Below are 27,998 nucleotides of genomic sequence, written 5' to 3'. Positions count from 1 at the left end.
ACCAGGCAATTGGCAAGAAGTTTAACTTATGAAAAACATCAAACATGATTAAAACAACCAGTTTATTGTCTTTCAAAAACTCTGAAAACATATGGAAATGTACACCTTTAAATTACACAAGCTCTTATAAACAAAATAAAGTTTTTCTATATTTACATCAGCAGGGTAATGACAGATGGTTCTAGTATGTAATAAAATAACTCATTTCTGATCTCTGTACACAAAAGAACCAGCATGTTTCTGATTAACCTTCATGTCCAGTTTAGGCCTGAGACACTTATCCGCCATTCTTGTTTAACCGACCCCGCCCTTGGCTAACAGCTAACAGCAAACAACTTCTTTATTGAAATAATCTAAATACCACAGAGCCAGGATATGATGAGAACAAAGACACCACAGTTATGAACTTATATCTTTAAATTCATAACATAAGAACTTTTTTTTTTTTTTTTTTACAAAATAAAACATTAAGTACCAGGTTTTCTTCTGTGTTGATTTTAATGCAACCAGTGAAACTCAATAAGCTAAACAGTTAGCTGCTAGCTAACCTTTAAAAAATTAAAAATAAAATAAATAAACTTCTTAAAACTTCTTCTTAAACACACATTTCTTTGCTGGAACCAGAATTGAAAAAACTGGAATAATTGAAATTTAATAAAAGGTAGGAATCATTTCAGGCACCTACGGTTTGTCAACTTGACCTATGCTAAAGTTTAATGCTATCAAAGTTAGCATATAAAGTCAAAAAACCCCACAACTTAATGGAGGGAGCTAAAGATTAGGTGATGCCAAGAGGCCCGTCAAACTCAGAGTGAATGTGGAGAATGCTAAAACATTAGCACTGCTTTCAGTAAGAAGAAGCATCCATTACCATTACTAAAATAGGTATGAATAATTCAGGGTCTAACTGTAGCTTATGATCATATTACTGGTAATCAAAAATTATAAATCTCAAGGAAGGAACATTATTTAAGTAATTTCTTGAGGTTTTGTTTGTTACTGCTGATATTAGCTTGTATAGCTAGGCTTTCTGTTGGATTAGCTAGCTCTTTAAACAAACACACCGGTCGTAGCTGGTTATGGTTTGCCTTAAAGAAAAGAAGAGTTATGGTTTGTCATCTCTTGATGAAGAGATGACAAACTCTTCAGCAAGAGAAGTTTGTAACTTCAGCAACTTCTGAAGATGCTGAAGTTATTGTCAGCAACTTCTTTGTGTCTTTTCTAAATGGATCCTCTTGTTGGCAGCAGTCTTACTGCAGCTAGCTATTTATGAACAAAATTCCAGTGTTTTCCCATTAAAAGCTCATAGGACGTAAAACTGATGCAATTCTGAAGCTAAATGTTTTAAAAAATCATTATATACCATCACACAAATGACTGACCATTACCTATTTGTATAAACAAAACTTAATGTCACACAGCAAGATAAGGAAGGAGGGCTAACTATGGTGCCAGTGTTCCCATCATCACCAGTGTCTCTAAAGAAGTGGAAAGTGCTATTGAATTACAATTTGTATCCGCCGTCAGATGGATGCAGGTTTATTTACGTTCAGCTCCCTTTCATACGCAACAGAAAGGTTGCGTTCCCAATCACTAATTTTTCTCCAAGGAAACCAACTTAATCCATTTCGTTTAGTGCTCCACCGTTGTCATAACTAATATTTTCTATCACAAAGCAAATCATGAATATTACACCTCTGCACTTTCAAGTTACAGTTCGTCGTGGACCGAGTGATTTCAGACAGGCAGTTCAATTCATGAGATGGTTTTTCTTGCTGCTGGACAATCTGAACAAGAATATAAACGATGATGAACGAAGGAGCTTCAGCATCGTTTCACCAAGAAAAAACAAAACAAAACAAAGAAAAACCATGTATTTAAATGCACAGATTAAACACAACAATCAAGAAACACTTAAAAAGCAAAAAAAACAAATATATGCAACAGGCCGGGGGTCAACCCTCCAAGCCGGAGAGGGAACTGAAGCAAATACAGTTCACTTTAGGAGAACAGAGGAAATGTGGAGGAAGAAGAGGAGCAGGAAGAGGAACAGGAAGAGGAAGAGGAAGAGGAGGAGGAGGAGGATGTGACTGGGGTTATTATTGGGTCATGAAGGATTCACTCCCTCATTTTAAATCAGAATTTAAAACCTATTTCTTTAAAATTGCTTATATATCTGATGCCTCCTGCACTTCCTGTTCAAGTTATTTTATTATTGTATCTTTTAATTGATTTTATGCATTTTGTACAGAGCCAATGAACAATAAAATGAATTTTTTTTTAATTATTATTATGATTGTTGTTATTATAAATACTGGGAGTTGCTGGAGCACAAATATAGTGTCCTCCTAAAGAAAATCTGTTGAAAGGACAAATTAATGCCTAACTGATGAGTCAGATGATCTAATTATTTTTTCAAATATAAAAAATTTCAGGTAAAAAAAAAAAGAAATAAACTAAAAATCAAACCTATAATTTGTCCACCAGATTTTTTCCTTTGGTCTCCTGGTGGACTTTATGATGTCTTACAATCTGGGTTAGAAAATTCTTTAGTTCTGTCTGACAGGAATCATCAGGGGAGCGGACACCCACAGACAAACGTACTCAAATTAAATGTTGGAGTTTTGGGATGACGGGTTAATAAATTATTCGAAGACTTTTCCAAATGTGCCAACGACAGCATCAACATCTGAAGACAAAAAAAAAAAAAACCCACAAAAGAACAAAGCAGCCCACTCTACAAACAGACATGATGATGTGAAGCATCCTGCTGTCTTCAGGCTTTTCTTTGGTCAGAGGTTTCAGGTTGGATGTAAACGGTCCAGTGCTACCTTTATGTCTGCCTTTTGTAAGGACTAGCTTCCACCACCAGGGGGCGGTGTGGACCCAGTCCAGTCTCCTGGGCTGCCTGACAGGTGAAAAGCAGCAAATCTAAGTTGAACAGTTCCTATGGAACTTCCTGCAGCGATTCTAATCCCTGGGAGGCGTATTGTTTGATAAAAGGCAACATGGAAGAAAAACAAGAAGCAGAAGGGATTAAATGATAACTTTCTACATTCTAACAACAGTAAAAAAAAAAAAAAGAAAAAAAAAAACACAAAGCAGGTGATGACTCATCTGGGAAGGGAACTGATAAGGACTTGTGTGAGGGAACTGGGGAGTTTGTATTAATGTACAAGCAGAGTACGTGTGGGTGTGTGTGTGTGTGTGTGTGTGTGTGGCGTCTCAGTCATCCAGGATTTGGATTCTGATTGCCTTGAAACCAGGAGCGACATCTGAAGCTGAAGTTCTGTTCGTCTTCCTCTCCGTCTCCTTGCTCTACGGGGCCACCGGGCCCACTGGGCCCCCAGAGGCCCACCGAGCCCAACTTGATCAGTCTGTGAGCAGCACCAGTTCCCCCTCACTCCTCTCTCCCAAGTCGCTTTCTTCTCCTTCGCTGTAGGGCACTCGTTCTCTCTCTCTCTCTCTCTCCCTGTCCCTGGGCAGTGGGGTGGGCGTGGCCCGGTCCTCTGACCTGCGGGCGGGGGGCGGGCCCTGCGGCAGGTAGTGCTCCAGCAGCGCCGGGTGAAATGGTAAGCCTGGGACGGAGATGGAGCCGCCGGCCGGGTACTGGTCGCTCTGGGAGTACTGGATCTGCTGCGGCTCTGATTGGCTGGAACACAGGATGAGTCGCCGTCAGGGCGTGGCATCAGACACGACGCAACACGATACATAAACAATGAGTCTTATACATTTTATCCAGTATTAAAAGTACTAATCTATGTGCTAAACCCGAATGAAACTGCTGGAGTGGAAAGTTCTGCTGAAAGAAACCAAACTTGAATTTACATGTAAAATGTTTCAACTGGGGAAAACTACAACGTTACACACCATTTCTGTTTGCTGGACGAAAATCATGGAGCTCATTTTAGTTTATTTAATTGATTTATTGTTTATTGCAATGGGCCTAGTGGTGGCAGCATCATGCTGTAGGGATATTATCTGAGTTAGAGGCTGAGACAGAGGCACAGTTTTTAAATCTGTGATATTTGTTTTATGAAACTTTCTGTGTGGGAAAAAGAGCATGAATAACATGAAACTTAAACTATTGTTGGCTTCATCTGAAGAACTGTAAGAGTGGATTTGATCATGGAGGACGGGCTCAAAAAACTTCAATAGTCCAAAGACGGCTGGAAAAGCTGAAGGCCGTACAGTTGTGGAGGGTTGCCGTGGGTTACCGTCAGTAAAGAGGGACATTGTTGGACTCTCTCTCAAAGCGAGTGTGAAGCGTGTCGGTTGGTTCTCTACCTGTGTGTGTAGGTGGCCCTCTGCTCCTGCCTGCGGCTCTTCATCATGGCTTTGTACTCGCCCACCCTCAGCCTTCGGCCCTCCACAATGCAGGTCCGTTTGGGTCGGGGCTTGTACTTGTAGTCGGGGTAACGCTCCAGGTGCTGCCTGCTCAGCCTCGCCTGCTCCTCATAGTACGGCTGCTTCTCCTGGTTGGACATGGACTTCCACCTGGAGCCTGGAGAAAGACAGACTTTAGCATCAGGGATGTTTGAAAATGTCCGGTTTTGTAAAAATCCAAAAAAAAATCCTCTTTTTCATAAAAAAAAACTTTTATTTAGGTTAGTGTAAAGGAGGCAAGGATACACACTTTTTAGGTTTGAAAAATCCATTTATCTGGAAGTATTCAAAGAGTATTAATACTTTGTAGCTAGTTGTGTGTATATTATCCAACAGCAGCTTCAAACACTACATAGCATCTTTGAGGCTTGAAGAGTACCATGATGAGAATGACATTGCAATGTGTAATGACTAAAAGGCAAAACATCATCAGTTCAAGTTGAACAACAAGAATTCTTTCAGTTGTTGCCAAGCACAGAATTTCTCTACATGCATGAAAAACCTGATAGCCTAGCTAAACTGGAATGGAAACACTAGCAACCGTTTTGGAGTGACGCTGAAGCGCCATGAACCACAGCCATTCAGCTAATATCTTTTTCAATATGTCAAACAGTTATTCAGTAAAATGTGCTAAATGTAAAGACAAAAAAGTATAAGAACATAAGAAAAAAACTGCAACCACAATTATGCTAATGGCTAGCCTTCATGCAGTTAGCTAGGTATAGTTAAGAAGCTAGCAGGTTAGCAAGCAGGTACTGTGTTAACAGAAGAGTCAAAGCTAGGTTTTTTTAGCTTCATTTTTGATTTTTTTTTTTTTTCATATTTAAACAGCAACTTTCTACTGAAGAACAGATGAGATCATCAACTAATAGACAAAAGGTGAGCTAGCTAGAAATCTGTGGTGCCTTGGTGAGGCTTTATTACTGATCTTAGCACCAGATTTTATTTTCTATTACCCAACTAGCTGGATGTTGACAGCATCTTTGCAAAACGCTACAGTTACAACAGATCTTATTAACCTGACTTTCTGGGTATTGTTTACGCCAACAGAACAGAATCCGATGCAGAAACCCACCACCACCAGCCACTGGAGGACCCACCTAGGATCTTGCTGATGGAGGAGTTGTGCATGTCTGGGAAAGCCTGGAGGATCCTCCTGCGCTCGTCCTTGGCCCACACCATGAAGGCGTTCATGGGTCTCTTTATGTGGCCGGTAGAGGAAGTGGGCCGGGTCTCAGAGTAGCTGCCAGGAACAGAGACGGGGAGGGCCCCTACAGCAAGACACAGACAGGTAAGGCTTGAAATGTCTTTCCCCCCCATTAGTTACTAATCAAGTGTGTTTACTTTTCAAAGCACTGTACTTCTGATTTCAGCTGTGGGTCAATTCACAGGATTGTAATCACGTTTTCTATCTTTTTACATTTGGAACAGCCGTATCAGAGGCCGTTCCAAATGCGGCGCTGCATGTGCAAAGATGGAAAACTAAAAGTCCACAGAGGACGGCTGGTGTTAATTGTTAGAGGAGAGGCCGGGATTAAAATGGAAAGATTGGATGCCACGTCACACAAACTTACAAGCTTATTATGGATGGGGAAAAAATCAAGTTTATTCAAAGTCAACATTAGGTCTCTCTACCTCCATTCATTGCTGCCAATTGACTTCCACTCATTAGAAGATAAAATGACTCCTGATCAAGTCAATAATAATCTTGAGCAATCTTCTTCCAGTAGGTGTTGAATTTTAGAGTTACACATTCACCTACCATAGACTAAGAGTAGATTGTAAAAAAAAATCATTTTAAATAGTTTCCATAGCTGCTATCCACATTCAAATCACATCTAGGAATACTCTTTTAGAACAGATTTTAATGTATGACTATTCTAATTATTAGGATTTAGTTTGATGTACTTTAAGTTCTGGCTGTAACTTTTCTTTATTCCTGTAAAGTCAGTGTCTAGAAAAGCGCTGCACAAATTAAATATATTATTATTATTATTATTAATAATAATTTGTCTCCTGTCAAAGTGACATAGAAATGTTTACTAAGAGGGAAAGATATCTTGAAACTCTGCTGTCCCACTTTGACACGTTTCAATTCAAACACAGTGTTAGTAGTTGAACTATCCCAGTGCTAACGTGGCATTCTGGTGAAAAGCCTTTATTCTGAGTACAGAACAGCAGCAGCATCGTGGGAACACCTACCCTCAGAGTCACTGCTGAGGTGCTCCTCGCCGTGCCTCTCTTCGCTGCGCTCACAGCGACTTATTTTTTCTGCACGAGGAGAACCTTTATATTCCTGCAGACAAAAATAAAAAACAAAAAGAAGCAGATGAAGTCATCCATGGTGTAACCTCACTGGTATATCAGCATTTGAATTTGAATCTGGGTGATTGTGGTAAAACAATCACCCAGTGTTGGAAGAGTGCACAAAGTTCTATTTAAGGTAAGAGACACGGCGCCGGCCAATCAGAGGCTCAGAGTGTAGCGCTGCATGTGCAAAGATGGAAAACTGACAGTCCACACAGGACGGCTGGTGTTGATTGTTAGAGGCCGAGATTAAAATGTTAAAAAAACTTTTTGTTTTGTTTTGCAAAACTGCTGTTTTATCTTTCACCTATTCTGCTGCTGCAAATTGTCAACAGAGTGGAGAGGAGTGGAATACCAAAATAGGTCAGTCAACAGTTTTGGTGCTAACGCAGCAGCGCAGGAGATGGAGCAGGATAATAAAGGAGAGGATGAAGAGGAGGAGGAGGAGGAGAGCTAAGTACAGTATTAGTGAGGACAAAGAGGGAGGGCAGGTGGCTCTGTCAATGCCACACTGAGGCCTTTGTGGTTTTGTGAGGCGGCAACAGCTGTTGCTCAGGACAAGGCTGAGAGCCGGAGCTTCAGTCACCTCAAAGAATGAAGGCTGGGATGGGAGGCCGTCGTCACGAAACACGATTCCTAAAACACTAGACTGTTCCTCAACGACAACAGAAGAGACACAATTCCATTTTGAAACCATTTCCTTGAACTTAAAACGCAGACGAGTGTGAAAAACAAGCACGGACGATTACCCTAACGCTGTGTGCTGAACTGTAACAATGTGCCTCAGTGTGTGTGGCTGAACCACAGCTGGGATATTTGTCCATCAGTTTAGTGCTGTGGAGAAGCATGACTCCCTGTAATCCAAAACCACGCTGACCTCTAAATTACATCCTACATGTCAGATGGAGACTGACTTGGGACTGCTTTCCCATTCCCTTATGGAGTTTAATCAGCTAGAGGGTATTTGGAGTCCGTGGTCTAATTTAATACCCCATTTGTTTCTGTATGTCAACAGCGCAGCCACATTGTTCCTATTTGCCACCTATATTGGCTGATTAAAAAAAACGTTTTTATGTGTCTGAACACAAAGACATGGAGAGCTTGTTTTGTTTAACCCAAACTCCTGCAGTTATGAAGTATTCCTGTCAGATACGGTGATCCTCTATACAGAGTGAGTGTACTGGAGATAAGAGGGGTGAAATACAAATCCTAATACTATTTAATAAGCTAGCAGGTTAGCACACAGTCAGCAGCATGTTGTGTGTGTTTCTTTAGCCTCATTTTGGATTTTCTTCATGTTCAAACGACAGCATGCTATTAAAAAAAACAGATCAAACTAAGCTCCAATTAAAAGACAAGAGGTGAGTTAGTTAGAAATTTGTGTCAGTTTTTAGGTTGACTTGACTTTGTGGACATAGATGACATCGATCAACATCATTTTTGATAAAAAGTCACGGCTAGAACAGATTTTAAATGATTTAGATTTTAGCAGTTATAGGATTTCTCTATTGTCTTAGGCAAAAGACCACAAACCATCTCTTCTACCAGTGTTAGACACAAGATTGTTTTTGTTGTATTTACCCAGAATGCATTTCCTGCTGTTGGAGCGGACTCCAATTCACTTGCCGTTCGTAACACACCTGAGTTCACTTCAACCGAACCAGGGCCGAGGTTTTTCAGGTGGACCAGAGCTTACGTTTTTTGCTCCTCATCAGAGTTGGGTCGTACATTCACACCTCCCCAAACGAAGCAGACTTTCTACAAACGGGAGTTGGACTGAATCGGACCAATGCCACACTGAAAGAAGCTATGCTATAGCTACAGTATTGATCCAAACAACAATCAGGCCAGCAAAACGTTGTTAAAGGTTACGTAACATCACAGCTCATTACTCTAAATGTTTGTTACTCTCAATTACATGGATTATAATATGTTGCAGGTCATCTCTGTAATTTTGGCCACAATAACTAGAAAACACCATATAGCTGTTTTGTTTTGACAAACTAAATTCCTTTCAGTAAGACATCTTACAGTGATGTAGTTCTAGCTGCACTCTAATAAATGTTTTCTATGTATCTCTACTGATTGACTAAACAAATATTGAAGCAATAAAATAACCAGGAGATTACAGGAAGAGGTTCATCCCCTTGTGACCTTTTGTTCTCATCTGACTTCGTGCTGCTCTGATCCATTTAACCATGAAGGTTACGCTACGCTCCGACTATATGATATAGTACTGATGTAGCGCTTATGGTCACAGATTATTCCATAACCAAGATGAGACAGACAGGAGGTCAACATCAGGTCAGGTCAGGATGAACTCTCGCTGTTTGTGTCTGAGGAGACTGAGGAGAGCAAAGTAATGTAGGTTGTGTTTTTAATTGTTAGAGCTTCCAGTCAGGTTGGTACAATGTCGCCAAGTTACTTTTATACACTGTACTAACTTTGGTGAATGTTCAGATTCAGCATAACCAGATAAAAACAGTCTGCTCAACAAGCTTGTAGACAACAACTCACCATTTTTCCAGAACCGTCTCTGTTTCTGTCTCTGTCTCTCCCTCCGCTGCTGTGACTCCGCAAGAGCTGCTGGGCATCATGGATGGCCTGGGTGACCACGTCGCCGTCTCCTAGGAAACCTGACGACAAAGGCAGAGCAGACGGATAAAACACTTGAAAACGAGCGACTAAGTGGAAATGAAAACAGGGTAAAACAAATAAAATAAAATGTGTAGCCATTACAACTACAATAAACTACATGTGTGTTATTGTAACAAACCACCAACAGAGATGACAATGAGAACAAAGCGGATGGTCTTTAAAGAGACAGTGGAACATTTCTGATGTAGGGTTCTGAATAGCAGTAAACATCTGACGTGAAGAAGAAAACTACCTTACTGGTTTTATGCTATTGTGATTGACAGGTTGCTTGTTGAGGCTAATGCTAATGCCTATACTCTGAGAGGCATTTTGTCATCTTAGCAACTTTAGCCTCACAAATTTCCAATACTTTTCCAAAAGTTTTCCCATGGATTGCTGCGAAACCTTCTATCCTGGAGATCAAAGGTTTATGTTGCTGGAATGCTGCTTTTCTATTGGCCCAGTTCACGCCATCTTTATTTATATACTTATGTACATCAAGATCCCAGTAACCTGTTTGTGTCGCAAAGCCAGACGTGTTAAACGTCTCCAGTAAGGTTCAAAGAAGACTTTTCCTAAGCTACATTTTCTTTCAAATCTTTTAGATGAGCTCTACAAAATAAAAAACAAAAACAAAAGAGAAAAAAAAATTGGTGATGGGCCTTCTCTGAAAATAATTTGGAGTTACATTCCACAGAAAAATCCACGACTAGGTGAATCTGTCAGTACTGATCCGTCACTAGGTGGGGGTCCACTGTAATAATCAGTGCGTTCCCCAGTGTGCTACAAGCCTGGCCGGCCGCCAGGCTTGTAATACAGTACAAGTGTTCATATACTGCCCCCTGCAGGGTAACCGCTGTCTGTTTTTTAAAACACCAATAACACTGAGAGCAAAGACGAGTTAAAGAGTCTCCATGGTGAGAAGCACCATGGCAGCAGAGCATGGTCAGAATATGAACACATTTTTATTCACTGGATCTCTGGAAACACTTCCTGTCTGTACCGGTCAGCATGCCAACAACTTCAGTGAACAAAGTAACAAATCATGGATACAGGATAAAAAAAATCATGTCTTCCAATAACTCATAGTTAGCAAGTTATATTTTCAAATGTCCAGTCCACTTTAAACCTTTTATACCAAAGACATGACCAGTGGTTCAGCAGGCGTTCTGGGAGAAACCCTGAATAATGACTTCATTCTTCAGCTGGTGGTGAGTCCAAGTACTCCAGTTCAACCAGTAGATTTCAAGTGCCGTCATTACTGCAGCTTTTTCCTTATTCTGTCCTAGTGGATGCACATCACATTAAAACTGGAAAAATTTCCTTTTTTTTTCTAGGATTTCATATATTATTTTACATCACAGAAACCTGGCGGGTGACCTTGGGACGACCCCAGCCTGCGGGTTACTCACTGAGGGCGGGCCGCGGCGGGCTGCGGGACACCTCTCTGGGTCTGTAGGCGCCCTGAATGGATCCCACTGATCCCAGCTCCACGCTCAGAGGGCTGGACGTCTTCCCCAGCTCCATCCCCTTGGGCTTGGAGGTCAGGTTCAGCGGCTGGCTCGCCTCCTGCGGAGAGAGCAAACCATCAGGGGGGCGGGGTCTCTGCCGATGCCAGGCGGAGCGACAAAGGATGAGGGTGTGTGTGGATCCCGGGTATGAACATGTTGGAGCACATCCGTCACGCCTTAGCATTTTTCTGGTCTTTTTTGCCTTATTCTCATCCTCTCATTCCTTTTGTTTACTCAAGCTGTGTTGGTCCATCTCTTCTTGAGAACCTGCCGTGCAAACGGCTTGCGCTGCACCTACACCGCACACACTGAACATTTGAACAGAGGGTGTGGCGTATTCCTAAAGCTTTTCAGCCTCCTTAATACTAGAAAAACCCATTGTTTGCTCAATCCTGAGAGAATCACTTTCCTTAACATTTCTTTAAACCACAAGCACACATTCAGTACCTACACCCACTGCAGAGCAAACAGGTTCCCATCTACCGTCTTAATGGGCGCATTAAAATAGCTGGCGGATAAATGGGAGGTAATGTAAACAAGAGTGTGATGCGGTACCTGGCGAAAGGAGCTGCTGCTCCTCTTGATGGGCGTGTGGTGGCTGTTTGGGAGCAGCTGCATGGAGTAGTCGACCGCTGGGAAGAGGCAGAGCACAAGTTTACAGGCTGCAGACGGATCTGAACGTAGAAATGTTCAGCATGCGCTTCCATTGACCGTGTGATTCTACAAACTGGAACAGCCAAAGTAAATTTGCTTCATGGAAACAAATTTCAAGGGAAAAAAAAAAAATACAACAAAAAACCCCCAAAGAAAGGTCAATAAAAGTTGTTGTCCTGTAATTAGGTGCTTTTTCTGCAGTATCTAAATTAGTATAATTACAAAACTGCATTGAACACACTTTTATTGCATCGTGCGAGGCGTCATTGCGTTGTCACCACTTCCTGTCACTTTTCTTCAGGAAGGACTGAAGAAAAGTGACAGGAAGTAGAAGGAGGATGACGACATGGAGAGGGTTTTTTTAATTACATTGCGTGAACAAGTGATTTCAATTACATTTGTCATTTAATGGAAACAGCACAATTGTCAAATAAATTTTTTTCGTCAACATTAGCGGAACATGGACAAAGTTTTGGGCACATTTTGTAATGGAAACACAGTGATATTTACACCGGGGTGGTCGGAACATTTTCCTGAACCTTCACAACTGCGGTGAGCTACTCTGACTAACACAACATTGTGATAACATCTAATGAAGTTTGTGGTTGTAATGTAACAAAGTAATGAGTTCTAACCTGCGAATACTTTTGCATGACCTGGACACCGCCGCCATGGCAGTGGGTGGTCCGGTCTGACGAGAATGAACGACATCTACCGGAACGTCATCACAGACAAAACGCACCCCTTAAAGAAACAGTATCCCACGATATCAGTGACATCACTGATGCCAGATAAAGCAAATCATGGTTCAGGATTGGTTGGAAGAAACAAGAAATTTGAGGCGCAGCTTAGAATTAGAAATTTCACCGAGTGATAATCTGATCGAGCATAAATATGATCTGTTCCAGTCTGTTCTGATCGGCTCGATTTGGTCTCCGCTACACTGGACTGAACTGGACTGGGTTCATTTTATTAAACTTAAATTCTGAGAGAGAGAAACTAACAGAACAAAATGAGTGAAATTCATGAGCAACTACATCCATCCCAGTTCATTTAAATCCATTCATTACAGTCCAACTCGCTCCTGTTCAGTTACCATAGCGACACAGGTCAACTCCATCGGCTGCGAGACATTACAGTGAGGTAACCGAGTTAAGCTGGACTGAATCTGAAGCGTGTGGACAAAGAGCGGTTCTCATTTATAGTTTAATGCAGGATGGAAATGACAAGCAAAGGCACCAACAATGACTTTATGGACACGCCATCCGTTTGCATGCTTATCATAACCTGCATAGTTAATATCTCCATGGAGATACAAGCGCTGACGTTGCTACGGTAACAGAAAAACACTGAGCATGACTGGTTTCTCAATTGGTGACTGTGCAATGTTTTCATGACTTATGTTTTTATGATGTAAAACATTTTGAACTGCCCCGTTTGTGTTTCACAAACAAACTTGATTGGTTGATTGAACGAATGACTGATAACAATTTCTGATGCTATCCAACATCTACACTGACATGTGTAAATCAGTGTGATGATGTGAATGTTGGACTTATTTGGAAATGAGTTTTTCCAGAGTGGAATAATCACAATAAAACTTTTCTGGAACTGCCTGGAAAATTCAACAAAAAAAATCTCAAGAAGCATCAAAGTACTTAAAAAGATCAAAAGAAAATGAACGCACTGTTAAGAGCTTTAATATGTCAGCCAAATGAGTTGTGGAGCAGAACGGCGGTGGTGAGTCGACACGGCGGAAAGCAGAAATGTACTTTCAGATTAGATGAGGTGTAGGAAGGCCAGGATGTTCCAGGTGCAGCTGGAAAGTCTTCAGTTAGTTCACTTGCAAATTTCATCTTAGTCCATAATTCAAAAGTGATTTTAGATTGGACCATGTTCTGACAGGCTAGTTTACATTCACCTGACGTTTTAGGGAAAATCCCAAATGAACAATACGCCATTGATGTTCAGGGTGCAGCTGATGCAAATGTACAAAATAAGTAAAACAAAAAAAAATTTAAAAGAGGCACCACCAAAATGAAAGTCAGCAGCCTTTCTTCACACACCTGACAACACCTCCTACTAGCACAGTTCTGAACTTGGTGTTCCTCTAATCTGTTGTTTTTCTCTCCATGCTGCCATTTCTCGGTTTCAGTGTTCTGTCTTTTTTTTTTTTTTTACTTCTACTCACTCGGCTTGCAGGGGATGGGCTGCAGAGGCAATGTCATCTGGGGGTCTGAGGAGACGGGGAGGGTCTGGGTGTTGGGGTGGAAAGCTGGGATCATCACGTAGGGCATGTTCACCTGCTGGGACAAAGACAAAAAAAAAAAAAAAAAAAGGGACCTTACACAAAATGTTCTGGGGTTATTTTCTCCAGCACTCTAATGTGCTGACCTGCGGCGAGAACGTCTCATTTGTAACGGTCATCTGGTGCTAGACGCGCCCGCCGTGATATATGGAGACACACGAAAGCTCTGGAGAGGAGCTGACCTGGATCTGCTGCTGAAGCAGGTTGATCTTATGCTGCTGCTGGATCAGCTGCTGCTGCTGCTTGGCGATCTGAGAGACGAGGCACATTCGTTAGCTGCTGTGTGAGCAACCAGAGACGCACGCAGTGCAAGGGAAAACGTCAGGGCACTGCTGCAATCTGTCACATTTGCTCAACAGCTGCGTTTCCATTACAGATGTGTGCAAATCTTTGTCTACGTTCTTCTAAATGCCGAAAAAAAACAAAAAACTATTTCACATTTGAGGTGTTTCCATTAAATAAGAAACAAAATTAAAATCACACATGATGACATGACAAGCGATTCAAAATCACAGTGCGGACAGATTTCAGTGTTTTCTGTCAGGCTTTGGAGCCACAAGCCCCGAAGCCTAGCGGCTACTGTGGAGCCGCTACGTTTGCAGCGTTTTGGGGAAATTGTACTCTGTGATTTTACAGAAGAGCTACGGATTCAACACACTGAAATGTCAGAATTTTTTATGAAGTGTGATGCTGTGAGAGCTCTGGTGGAGAACAAAACAAAACAATCCTACTGCTTCCTGTCTTCTTCCTCTGCATTTCTGCCAGTAGTAACAACCGTTTGTTAATAATGTGACTCTTGTGATGCAAAAAAACAAAAAAAGAATCACATAACCTACTAAAATGTATGTTTTTGCGCTGGGATGCACGTTTTTCATTAAGCGAATTTGTGTTTTTTTGGGGTTATTTCGATTGGTTCTATGGTTGGTGGAAACGCAGCTGGTGATGTTCTGAAATGCCGGACCGCAGGAACGTCTAAGATCATCCCACTGATGATATTCCTGCAGGACGCCGTACCTGCTCCTGCTGCTGCCGGGCCAGCTCCATCTGCTGCTGCTGCTTCTCCAGCAGCAGGGCGGCCATGTTCCTCTGCTCTGAGTGGGCGCTCAGCAGCTGCTCTCTGAGGCCGCTCAGCTGGTTGATCATCATCAGCAGCTGCAGCTCCTTCTCCGCCAGAGACTCCGGGGTGCCTGGAAGCCATCAGAGCAGGCGTGTCAACCTGGTTTTCAATTCGTCCCACACACACACACACACACAAGTCCTAAAAAGGGCCGGTGGTGGCAGAATCTGTAGATAAAATTTCCCATTAAGAGACTATTAAAATGTGAATAAATTGCAGTCTGATGAGAATGTATCAAAGTTAATAACGGCGAACACAACAGAGTTTGGCACAATACAAATACCGGATTTGGACGCAAGTCTGACACCTGTGAATAACTGAATCTAAAAATAAATATTTATTGGAAAATTCTCTTGATCATTTTTAAGTTTTTTATTATAAAAGAGAAACTTTGTTTTTGTGAGCAACGGTTCAAATTTGACAAAATGGGGATTTCTGTTTTTGCAGGAAACCATCTAATGTTTGCAACTCATTTTCAGTGAGTGATTAATTATTTAACGTTTTTAAAAATTAAAATGACATTGATGTGACGATTTTAGTAGCACATAATATTTATGTATTGCAGTAATCGCCATAGCTGTATTTCAGACGTGTACTAAGTAATGAGTAAAATTACTAAGTAAAATAGTTTGATCTGGACCTGCTGGGTGGAAACTTAAACACCAGATCATTTCACAGTTAGGCAGAAATGTGGTCAGGTGGTTTAAAAACCTCTGTGCTAACTAAATACAACTTAAAATTTCAAATCCATAATCATTAATTGTCTCTTGTTAACAATGACAGTGAAACTTATCAAAACGTGGCGAGCAGGATGGAGACGTTAATAGTAGCTGGGAAGATCAAGCCAACAAATCGTCTTCATTCCATTTAGACGCTGAAGTTGCTGAAAATAACTTTGTGTTATGCTTTGGTTGTTGAGAGAAAAAAAATTATTTTTTTCAAAGATTACAAACCCTTTTCTTTACGAATTGTACACAAAAAATAAATGAATAAAAAAAAACTAAAATTTGCTCAATTATTTTAAAATAATTTAGCAATAAAATTACAAAATTAAGTTTAACATAATGCATTGTTGTCATTATTGCAGCCATGCAACAACAACCGCAATCAGTTTTAACCAATAACACAGTAAGACTGCTAATGGAATATTAAAGCAGTTGTTCCATTTAATCTAAAAACCACCAACACTTAATGAAATACAAACAATACACGCAGTAAACGGAGTAAAGTTGTTTTTTGTTTGTTTATTTTTATTTTATTTTTTAATCAGAGCTGACCTTTTAGTTGTCCTGCGCCCACTGAGCTTTTATCCAGAAGTTTCTCCTTCCAGTCGGCGTTCAGCAGCTTCTCGATAGTCGGCATTACTGTTAACAGAACCAAACAGGCACTCAGCTGAACTGCTCTGGGCGGCACCACACGACACCCAGAATCTACCCCGTCAAATCAAAACACATCTAACAGTGGCGCTAACCGCTTTCTGCGGCTCCCCGCCCGCCCGGCCTAATGGCACTGATTGGAGAAGACGGTCAGGATGTCGAAGGCCGCGGGATTGTTTGTGCATCAGGGAGAAATTTGGAGTGTTTGAGTGGATCAATATTTGGACAGAAAATAAACCAAGGTCACAGAGTGGAGAGAATTTCAGAAAAAAGAAGAAGAAGAAAAAACAAAAAATCAACCAAAGAGTTCTGAATTGGGAAAAACTTGAGGGTAGAGAGTGAACAAAAAAAAAGCACCTTCAGTCCACTTTAAATCAATCTGGAGCCCAGCAACAGCATGACTGGGCTAATCAACAATACAAAATTTATTTCTCTTAAAATGTTATGAATGTAGCTTGAACATATGATTACTTGGAGAGCTTGAATCTAAAATTACAAACAAAAAGTCTTTGATACTGAAATGTTGGCCTCTGGGGGAGGTTGTGTGTCCATTTCCTACACAGCATACACACTGTCCTCACCTGTGGGGGGCGCTGCAACAAGAACCACTGAAGGAAACAAAAATCTTCTGAAGAAGACACCGAGCGCAACTTCCTTCTCCAAAAGATGTTTTAAAAAAGATGGAGATGCTAGCGGTTGCTGCCTCTTGTGGATGGTAAGAGATCACAAACCATTTCTTCCACTAGCTCTAGCCGTGTCAGCTTGTTTTAGTTGCAAGTACCCAGAATGCCCTGCGCTATAACCTGCTTCCTGATTTTGGAGGAGGCAGACTTCAACCAACAGAGTTCAATTACAGATTCTCACCTAACCAGACTAGAATTCGATTTTGAACTATCCGTCTCATTAGCTGATTCAAAAACTGTCAGAGTGTTTGTCTAAAAGCATCGATTATCCAATGTGGGGTTGGTCCTATTGGAACAAATTAAGTAATCACAAGGTAAAACAGTTTGTTTATTGAAGTTCTTACTCCATCTCAATATGATTATATTCAGTTACACTTAAAATATATCAGTGTGGAGGAAATAAACCTTAGAGACCTGAACATCCAAGAGTTTGACGAGAAGGGGTGGGTGATATGGACACACAGTAACTGTATTTAATCATATTTTCATATGTATTAATTTTTACTGATACTCTCATTGAACAAGCAGTTGTTGTTGCCTAAATGTGGAAATGTTTAACATATGATTGCAAGAATGTTAGGATTGTGTAGTTAAAGTTTGCTGTTAGTAATTACTTCAAATTACCTTATTGCACTACAACCCTGTTAAACTGTCCATGCTTTATGTTAAATTATTCTGTAAATGTAAATCTGTATGGTAAACTTATTGTCAGTAAATCGGTTTTCATAGAGTTAAGAATAAATCATACATTTTCAATCATTTGATTGTACTTGTGGGGTTTGTAATGGAAAGAAAAAAAACAAACAAACAAAAGAAAACAGTGCTTGGTAAAATTTCCACCCCTGGATAAAATAAACACTGTCTGGAACACTAGAACATCTCTAGAGTATTTCCACCAACAAGTGACTCTCAAACATGACTACAGACCTTCCTTAATTTTGGCTGGCCCCTCTGATCGCTCGTGAATCTCGGCTTCCTTAACTCCCATGGGGCTTTGCTTGTGAGGCGGCTCCTTTCCTGGAGAGCCCTCCTATAAGAACATGGAGCAACTCATCACACCGAGCAAATCTGACTGTTTCAGCATCGTTCCCCAATATGGGGGGGGGGTATTTCTTATTTTTAAACGCCCAGTCCCATTCCTCCTAATAAGACTCCTTACTGAAGGGGAGCGTGACAGTGGGGGGGTCAGCTGGCGAGTCTCTAGAGGCTGACTTGCTGACCAGTCGTGCAGAGTCCTGGGATGCTCCGAGTTGGTTTTGGCTCCGCCGTCTCCGCCGCATTCCTCCTGTTCCACTTTGACGCCGATGTCCGCCATGCGTACATCCCCACCAGAGAGCAGGTGCAGAGCTGAAGGTCTGGGCTCAACCATTCTGTTGGAAGAAGAAACAAACACATAATGCTAATTGTCCTCTGGGCGTGGCGCGCTGCGAGTCTGTCATGCTAATTTGTCAGTTTTTTGTACAGGTAGTTGAGACAAAGCGTGACTCAAAATGGAAATTGCATGACGACAAGGGAAAGTTTCAGAATTGTCTCATTTCATGCGCTGATAATTTGAAGATGTGGGCACAGTCCTAATTAAAGGCTTGGCCACGAACACAACATGATTAGATGGTGTTTCAGTCCCACCCTGTGTGGTTCTAGCCTTGGCTTGCAAAATGTTCCAACTAGAGCCTGAAGTTCTTTCACAGGGTGGTTCAGGTTGACAGACCAGGTCTGCTTTTAGTGAGTTAGCAGCTTTAACTTTTCACTGGCCGGCCCACAGAATGACCGCAGCACTGAAAGTAGCTTTATGAGTTTATTTCATCCTTATTTTTTTCATTGATCAATGGCGGATTTATTTAGTTCTTTGTTTCTTTTGCATTTTCATAGAGACATTTTATTAATACAAAGGTTTCTTTTGTGAATTTTTGGGGAACAGGGACAAATCTACACTTCAAGATCAAGGACGTGGTCCAGTTTTTCATCGCACATATGTCACAATTCATACTTTTATTTTCTTTATGCAAAACTATTGTGGCTGTCATTCTCTTGGCATTCTGTTTTATTTTATGTGTTTGTGATATGTACACAGTTATGTGTTGTTGTTTACTGTAACAAATAAAGTTCCTAAAAAAAGTTTTGGATTCAAGAGTCAAGTTTATTTGTACATTTCAGCAAAAAGGCAGAACAAACTTAGTGCCTCAAATGACAAAATCATAACACAACCAGTTATGAAACAAGCATCAAATGCCATCATCAAGCAAATACATCGATAAATGTTCCTATTAATATTATTTAGGCAACTCTTAACAGGTGGGACCTTAGCCTTGGTTTGAAGGAAGTCAGTGTTTTGACTGTTTTGCTATTTTCTGGAAGTTTGTTCCAGATTAAAGGAGAAAAGAAACTGAATGCTGATTCTCCAAGTCTGACATTTTCTGTTCCAATAAAAGTAAAACAACTTTATTTGTTTAACTAAAATAGATCATGATTAGTTTATTGCTGAACAGTTAAAAAAAATAATATATATATATATATATATATATATATTTGGTTATTTTAGTTGACTTTTCTAATCATATTTTTTGACTTCCAGTACTTTTAAGTTGACGATTTTGGCTGATGTGACAAACGGTTTGGTCCCTGCAATCGACTCTACAAAGAAGACAGAAAATAATTTTTAAATCGCTGGGATTCCTGAGTGAACAAAGCATCAGAGCGGCTGTGAAACATTCAAACAAACATACAAACAGTTGTAGAAGTCCCGTGTCAGACACATCCACTACTTATACATACCGGTATCTTTGTAGCACTTTGGGTACAAAACTACCAAAACTAGAATGGAGATTGGGGGGGGGGGGCAAAACCTCCACAAGCCTAGTCCAGGTTACAGTGACCTGGTTACGGTCAAGTTAAAATCATTGTGAGGCTCGACTACATGAGTCTGTGACGGGAAAACAGAGGGAGACAGGACAGGTTGATTGAGAGAGGACTGAATCCACTCAAACCTGAACAAACACCAGGATTGTGTGTTATTTCCAAGCTCTACAACCGGAGGAAAAGAAAATCACAGCAGGCAGCAGAACAAAACAAACAGAACACACAAGGGCAAAAAGTGCACATATATATAAAGAGGCAGAAAAAAAAGCTATTGTTGGAGGCAGGGAACAAAGGAAGCCAGGACAATGGGGGAGAGGCTGACAAAAGCCGCCGGCCGCAGGAAACGGGCCAGATAACAATGCCAGCGGAATGTGCCGACCAACTCGGGAACACGGCGCAAAAAAAAAAAAAAAAAAAAAAAAAAAAAAAAAAAACGCAGAGCGCCACTGTTGTGGAAAGCATAATAATGACTCAGACCCCCCCACGCCCCCACTCCACTACGGCCAGCTCTCCCAGACTGCACACCCTGTTTCTGAACAAAGGCACCTGTCTGCCAGGGTCCACGGCTCCAGACCTCACCAACATGCTTCAGTGTGTGGGTGTGGCCGTATACAAACAGGTAGTAATGGTGACCTCATTTAACCATCAAAAGTTGACCTTTAAAGTTACAGTCAACTCACCAAACAAGACTATTCACCATGCTGAGTTCACAAGAGCAAGACGAGATTTTAATAACATTTGCGAAAAAAACTGAAGATCAATTCATCTTCCGTTATTGTTCTGTAAGCAGAGAAAAAGTTGCATGAATCTATACAGTATACAGTATACAGCAGCTCTATACAGCAGTGGGCTCTTCAAAAGAACAAAGAGCCCACTGCACTGAACCAGACTGAAAACCTCCTGGTTATTCCACCAAATATTGATGTCCGAACTCTTCCTGACTTCAAACATTAGTATTGTTGTGTCTAAATGAATATGAACTTGTTTTCTTTGCAATATTTGAGGTCTGAAAGCTCTGCATCTTTTTGGTTATTTATTTTTTTTAATATTTATTTATTTATTTTTCATCTTTTTCTCCAAAGAGTTTTTGCGGCGCTAGTGACTCATATTTTTGTAACAGTAAGTCGACAGGAAGGAGGGTGAGGAGAGGGGGGAAGACATGCGGGTCGCCGGGACCGGGAGTCGAACCCACGATGAGGACCAAGGCCTCCCAGCCTGGGGCTGCTAACCCCCTGCACCACCACAACACGCCCCATTTTCTGTTATTTTGACCATTTCACATTTTCTGCTAACACTAAATTTTTGCTTGGAATTTTGGAGACATATTTTCAGCAGTTCATAGAATAAAAGAACAATGTTCATTTTACTCAAACATATAACTATAAAGAGCAAATTCAGAGAATCTGATCATTTTAAGTGAAACTTTGAAAACACAGCTCTGGAAATTTTGGTTGGTGGGGGGTTTGTTGTTTTTGCTGGTCCCAATTGTCCAAAAGCAGCAAACGAAAAATTGCCTTTTTAAATTTTTAAGAAATATTCTACTAATGATAGAAATTTTACAATTAATTAAAAAAAAAAATTTCTTCAAAACTTTTCCTTTCCAGAATGAAAATATTGGCCCTGTTTTACTTCAGTTTCTCATCATTCATACGGAGAACCTTTGAATTATGAATTATCCATTTATGAAGGAACAATCTTCAAATGACATTTAAAAACAAGACAGTGAAACAAAGTAAAATATACTGTATACGTTTTGGTTTCTCAGCTTGTAACTCACATGCATTAGGAATCTAGCAGATTTAAAATCTTCCATACAGTTGGGATTGGGGCTGTTCTATTTTTTTTGTGTGTGTGTTTTTGTTTACATATCCTGTCCACATGGGAACAGTGGTGTGGGTTTGGGATCATTGGATCATAACAGCACATCTAATTGTGCTCAGGTTTCTTCCATCTTCACTCAAACTTACCCTCAGCATGACACTACTCCCAACATGCTTAATACAGTTTGGTTTTGAAAGAAAAAAACAAAAACAACTTAGATTTGACTTCTTTGACATTCAATGTGAAAAACGGCTCTCTAATGTGAACATCATTTTTCTCCACAGTGAAAACATGTGAGCCTGTTTTCATCTTTGATGTGTGTTGAATGAAGAATTCCATGATAAATTGAAATTTGTGTAATGTTTTAGTTTACAAACAAAATCTCTCAAGATGTTTTTTTTTTTTTTTGTATAGTCACTCAGCCCTGACAAAAGTCCAACTTCATTAGACACTTCCAACATCCAACCCAGTTCGGTTTCATTCTTCTGTTGTTGATGTGTGTTGGTTCAGGAGGTTGTGTCGTTTCACTGGTGCTGCCGCCAAACCTGTTTAAATATGGCTGAGCCCGTCACCAAACACAAGCAGGGACCAAAGCAGCAGTTAGAAACTCCCTGCTCAAAACGTCATTTAAAAACAATTCCACGGTTTAAATCAGCATTTCACAAATCTTTGTTCTAAGACAATTGATGCACCGTAGTAGTTTTTCTGCGTATTGCAACACAAATCTACCTTTCTGGTCTAAGTGTAGAAGTACGTCGACATTACAGTTTGAAGCCTGGTGTTCTGAGTTTTGAGCCATAAATATAAAAACGCCTCTTGAAGTCGGAGCTAACCGAATCCCTGAATTTCCTGATTACTGCTCCTAAACTCTCTACGTCTGCTTGATGTTTAATAACCACTATAAAACTTGTATTGTTAAAAATGTATTGTTAGATTGTTGGCTAATAGCAGCTAGCATTGAAACAAAGCAGATGGCACCGAGTTCTGACTGAAGGTAAAGTTGTTCCAACTTCTAATTTATATGCAAGACTGCATTAGTTTGAGTGAACTTGGATATTTGTACAACTGTTTGTATTCAAATCTTATTATACAATGTAACTTACTCAGATGACTGCAGCTAAAACTCCAGAGCACATAAAACAGCTGTAGACATGTGGGACTGTCTACTTGACTACTTTTAGCTCTTACAGTGATCAATTATTGGTGTGTGTTTGTTTTAGATCACAAGCCAGCAGAATTGGAGGCTAAACTCTTGTGAAGTGAAACAAAACACACACACACACCCACGCACTCACACACGCAGGTGATTCAGATTCACATTTAAAGCCATCAGTAGTCAGGGAAGCATTTCAAACGCACCAATTAACGTTCCACTCATAAGTGGAATAAATCAACAGCTTTCGAAAGAAAAAAAAAAGAAAGAAATCGGCATGAGCCTCATCTTGTTTGACAGCTATTTTCAGGTCTGGCGTTTGTTTGTGGATATTTATGAAGGAATAAAATCGGGAGCTGAGAGGGGAAGGGTGAAGAGGGAGAGGTGGGAAACTGTTTGGCCAACACGGCAGCGGCCACCGTCGGCAAGGGGTTGATTGTGCGACAGCGGGAGGGAAAGGGGAGTGGGGGGGAGAAGGGGGGGCACGGCAGCGACACGCTGAGTCCAGTCCCACGCTCAGAGTTATTCCTGGGTCTCCTCTCGGCGTTCCAGAGGGAGCCGGGCTGCAGGGCTGCCACAGGTGGTGTTCACACGCTCAGAGTGAATGTGTGTCACCGGCTGCAGAGGTATGCACAGAATCTCAACGACCCACGGCGCTGTTGACAGCGAGGAATGCGCGTCAAAGGTGTGGAGTGTATTTTTCACCGGCGCAAAAGGTTTTTGTTTGTACTCTCTTGGACAATGCCGTCGGCGTCTTAGTGAGAACAATGCAAACCAGTCAAGGTTGCCGCTTCCATCCCTCTCCTCCGGTTGAACAACACACTCGCGAGTCTATCCGCGGCAGATTGCATCCATGCAGAACCCGACCTTGTGTGTGTGAGTGTTGCATGATTTGAAAAGCGCTGCCTTCTTGAGAGGCTATCTGATTGAGCCCGGCTGTTTTTTTTGTTTTTTTGCGACCACCTACGAGGCTGTTTGGGCTTTTATACGCCGTTGCTGCATGCTGCTGAGAAATCACAATGAAGCCGACCTCCAAGCAGATGTTGAGCTTTACTAAGTAGAACAAAGTGAGTGAGCAGAAACTTGTATTAGTGCCTATGGTACATGTGCATAAAGCAGGAAATAAACCAGCCAGAGCAGGTGATCTTTGGGGAAATCATTTACCTGCAGTATCAAATGTCTGAGTTAAAAAAAAGGAGTAGTAAGCCAGACGTATCATTAGACATGATTACTCCTGCAAAGCAAGACTAAGAAAAGGAATAGAGATGAACAATTTCATTAAAACCATTGTCTAGTTTTTTTTGTTTGTTTTTTTTTGTTGTTTTTTTTACTTTTAAAACCATTATTTCATGCTCTTTATGAAGTTTAAACTACTTTTACTGAGTTGGCAGAGAAAGTGTTAGAGTTGTACATTTTTCAGCCCTAATCCTCCTTGACATGTTGCTGCACACTGCCAGCTGGCTGGCTGAAAGACGGCTGCTATGTTTTGCATCACTTTCACAAAAGCCAACTTAACTGCTCGAAGACAAAAAAAATGCCAGAGTAAATAAACAAGGGAGGACAGTGTGAAAACTACCAGCTGTTTTAATTCAAATTATTCAACTTAGGTAAAGCTCTTTGTGTAAAATACTTTGATACAGTGAAACATTTGCATTTTCACTTATGAGACACCATTTTGGTCAACCATTAGTTGTTTATAAAGGAGCATTCAAACCAGCTCGGCTTAGTCCTCTTTAATCAAACTCCAGTTTGTTTGCCAAGAGGGTCCGGTTTGTTTTGGTAGGTGTGAATGCGCAATCAAACTCTGATGAGGACCCAAAAAAAAAAAAAAAAGCAAACTCTGATCCGTCTAAAAGCCCAGGTCTCTGATGGTGGAAGTTCATGCTGCCTTCATGAACACCGACTGAACTGGAGACCATTCCAAGAACAGGAAGTGAACTATAGTGCAGGGCATTCTGGGCAAATACAACCAAAACAAAAATGCATGTTGAGAACTAACGGCAGCAATGACTGAAGGTCTTTTACCAAAGACAAAAGAAAAATCCTCCAGCCGCTAAAATCTGACACCACTCCATTTTTGTTTGCATTTTGTGAAGAAGGAAGTTGCGCTCAGTGTCTTCTTCAGACGTTTCTGTGTTGTGTCCTTCAGTGGTTCTTGGTGCAGCGCCACCATAGGTGAGGTGGGAGAACAGACTGCTCAAAGGGTTTGGTTGGTTTTACTCAGTGCTGTGTGAAAGAAGCTGGAAATGTCCCTAATTGGACAGAGTCTACCGTCTAAATGTTTTCTACAAATCCAAATGATTGAAATTAACGTTTACTTTATAAAAAGATTTGACAACAATGATTAATCTTGAGGGAAAAATAATCAGCTGCAACATCTTGTGTTTCTTGGCTTCAATAAAATCAGAAGATTTTTTATAAAGAAAAAAAAAGTTTTACAACAAAAAGTTTGCCAGTCAGCAACTAGCTAGTAAAGGACACTTTGCTTACAACCGTTTTTCCAAGAAAACAACCCCAGTCCTCAGAGTGTTCAGGAGGTTACAACAAACAAATGTAATGCTTCTTTTTCTGTCTTTTCAAATGCTGAACTTGTAAAAATGTTTTAGCCAGCAACCTAGCTACAGAAAACTTAACCGCTTCAGAAACGTAGAGCTGCACTGTTTAATTCTACCTCCATGTCGGCTGTATTGGAGCGTTTGCACAGAGTAAGACGCCTCTGCTCATCCATTAACACGTTTTATGGTGTGTTTGGCTCTGCCCTGTTAATGGTAGAGCTACTCTCACTGTTGACACAAACTGTTCAAAAATACGCGCTAGCAAATTTCCGCGGACCCCAGAGATGAAGTCACACAGGTGTTGGGACTGAAGTGGACAGCAGAGTGGACCAGAAGGTATGAAATAACCTTTGTAAACTAACCCCACCCCAAAACATCCACTGCCTTAAACTGGTGCTGCACAGAGTTACCTGATGTTTTCTGCTAAGATGACAAAGAACAGCTCTGTTAGTGTTTTCCAAATGGTTCATTCATGTGTATGGATCACAATTGGCTAAAATAACCTTTAATTTTTAAAATCAGTGAAAAGCACAAAAACTTTTGTCATAACAGGTTGTTTAACTTTAAGACTTCTTGTCTCCCTTTCGATCATACAAACTACTTTGTTAAATCTGTTTGCCGTACGGCTTATAAAAAGCCTCGCTTGCTGCTTGTAAGTGGTCAAACCAACAATTCGAGAAAATTTTAAAAGCCCAAAAACCAAAAGATTGATCTCGAAAACATTTTTTTTTCCAAATAAGCAGTGTTGGTGACCCGCATGTTAGGAACTGACTTCTTTGGTTGCCTCTAAATATAAGCATGTGACACATGCAGGCAGAACAATGTTCTGTTTTAAGTTGTTCTTTGTTGTTGTTGTTGATCTTGACAGATGACCATTCACTTTTGATAACTTTAAGGAGAAACCTTACAGGTGAACTGACCTTTCACAACAAGTCCATGGCTCAGTCTCCACGCGGAGTTTCGGTGCGTTGTACCACGAGTCTTTTACGATTCAGGGCTGCCGGCCGAGTCGTCCTACCGCATGAATGACAGAGGAAACCTCCACTCTCAGATAAAAATCAACTCCTCTCCCTTTTGAGCGCCGACAACACTGAAACGTTACACTTCCCACGAAAAGAATCACTTCACACAAAAACTTCAGTTACCCAACAAGTTGTAACTCGCAAAACCTAACATTTAGTCCCCGGGGGGTTGGCGATGCAAATCCCTTCTGTTGTTCTCTCTTTCTTTTCCTTTCCTTTTGTTTCCTCCCTCTCTCTCTCTCTGTCATTGTTTTTGTTCTTCTTTTTCTTTGCCTTTGCCCTCCTGACAAGAGCAGCTTTTCGGGCTTATATCATCCTAGTTTCTTTTCAACGAGTGCCTGGGGCAAAATTGTTCAGAGAACACAAAAGCCAGAGTGCGTGAGTGCCAGGAGGCTTACTCACCAGATGACAGAAGTGTTGGACATCTAAAGGTTAACTTGACAATATATAAATACAGGCAATTGCATTGTCATCACTGTGACTGACAGCTGCAATGATAATAATAATAAAAAAAGATTCATGCAAGAATCCCATAAAATTCCATCCAATCAGAGCAACCACATAATTAAAACATTAAACACTTGGAGAAAAAAAAAAAAAAAAAAACTTTCTCTGTGCCAGATTTCCACAGCACCATAACAACATATCCATGATTAACACGCCATTTCTCACGCATTGTTCAATTGTCAGCAGCTTCTCGTGACAGTGTTGCCCACGGTGAGTTCCGACCTGCCGCGCAGTCGTGTCAAGACAAGTGTGAAGCAATGTATAAACAAATGTTTGGGGTTAATGTTTCGCAGTTAGCAGTATTTGCTTAGGGATGATAAAGCAATCCAGCCGCTGCCGCCGCAGCAGCGGCAGCAGCCGGCGCGGTCTGCCCACAGGGCCTGACTCTGCCTTATCATGGAAAGAGCTTCCAGCAAAGCGTAACATCATTTAAACTAAACCGCATCTCATCTAGAAAGCTTTTAACGCAACACAAACCCGACTGAGCTCACTTTGCGTGCTGCGGATGTTCGTTTTTGATTCAAATCGAGAGGCATGTGTCGGAAACAAGGTTAAAGATGAAGAAAAAATAGAATTTAAACAAAATTGTAAATAAAACAAAATAATAATAATAAAAAAAAAAACAACAAAAAAAAAAACACCCACCACCTATTATCATTCCTCCACCTTCTCCAGCCACTTTGTACTGACCTGGCCGGGCCGGCTGGATGTGCGGGGATCCAAAATCGCTCCCTGCCTGGAACAGAGCTGCTGACACAAGTCATAGTGACTCTGCTCTGCCGCTCCTGTAGCGCCTGTCTTTTCTACTCTCTGTTACCTCTGACCCAGGCAGCCACCCCTCCGCCGATCGGTCCCCACTCCCCCCCATACTCTCCCCTCAAGAGGGAAAAAGTACAAAGAGCCTCTTCAGATCCCACCGCACGGGCTGCACATTTGCATAATTAGCATGCTGTTGCAGGTAAGCCTTCCTGCAACACGACCGGGCGCGATAGTGATCAGGCAGCCAACCAACAGGTGTGATTTTCATGTGATAAAACGGAGGAGGACGTTTTCTAACAAAGTCGGCCTTATCCCCTCCATTATGATTTCCTGGACATATGACCGC

At 41.1% G+C, this 27,998-nt stretch overlaps 1 protein-coding gene across 2 annotated transcripts; it reads right to left on the bottom strand.

Moving 5' to 3' along the window:
- Positions 1-44: 44 nt before the first annotated feature.
- On the bottom strand, positions 45-27,906 carry LOC122834151 (transcription factor SOX-13-like). 2 transcript variants are annotated; one of them, XM_044122309.1, is made up of 14 exons: positions 27,584-27,906; positions 18,139-18,349; positions 17,907-18,009; positions 16,198-16,284; positions 14,818-14,990; positions 13,986-14,054; positions 13,687-13,801; positions 11,397-11,473; positions 10,743-10,899; positions 9,211-9,329; positions 6,589-6,682; positions 5,487-5,657; positions 4,288-4,504; positions 45-3,652 (listed from the first exon to the last, which is right to left on the bottom strand). In XM_044122309.1, the coding sequence occupies exons 1-14, from the start codon at positions 27,655-27,657 to the stop codon at positions 3,373-3,375; spliced, it is 1,947 nt and encodes a 648-aa protein (XP_043978244.1). In that variant the 5' UTR covers positions 27,658-27,906; the 3' UTR covers positions 45-3,372. The 2 variants fall into 2 exon arrangements, with proteins under 2 accessions (XP_043978244.1, XP_043978245.1); XM_044122310.1 differs by having other exon boundaries at positions 13,687-13,798; positions 27,584-27,905.
- Positions 27,907-27,998: the final 92 nt, after the last annotated feature.

Source organism: Gambusia affinis, linkage group LG07, assembly GCF_019740435.1.
Source record: "Gambusia affinis linkage group LG07, SWU_Gaff_1.0, whole genome shotgun sequence".
NCBI lineage: Eukaryota > Metazoa > Chordata > Actinopteri > Cyprinodontiformes > Poeciliidae > Gambusia > Gambusia affinis.
The sequence above is the reverse complement of the archived record's forward strand: the minus strand, read 5'-3'. Positions and strand labels throughout refer to the sequence as shown.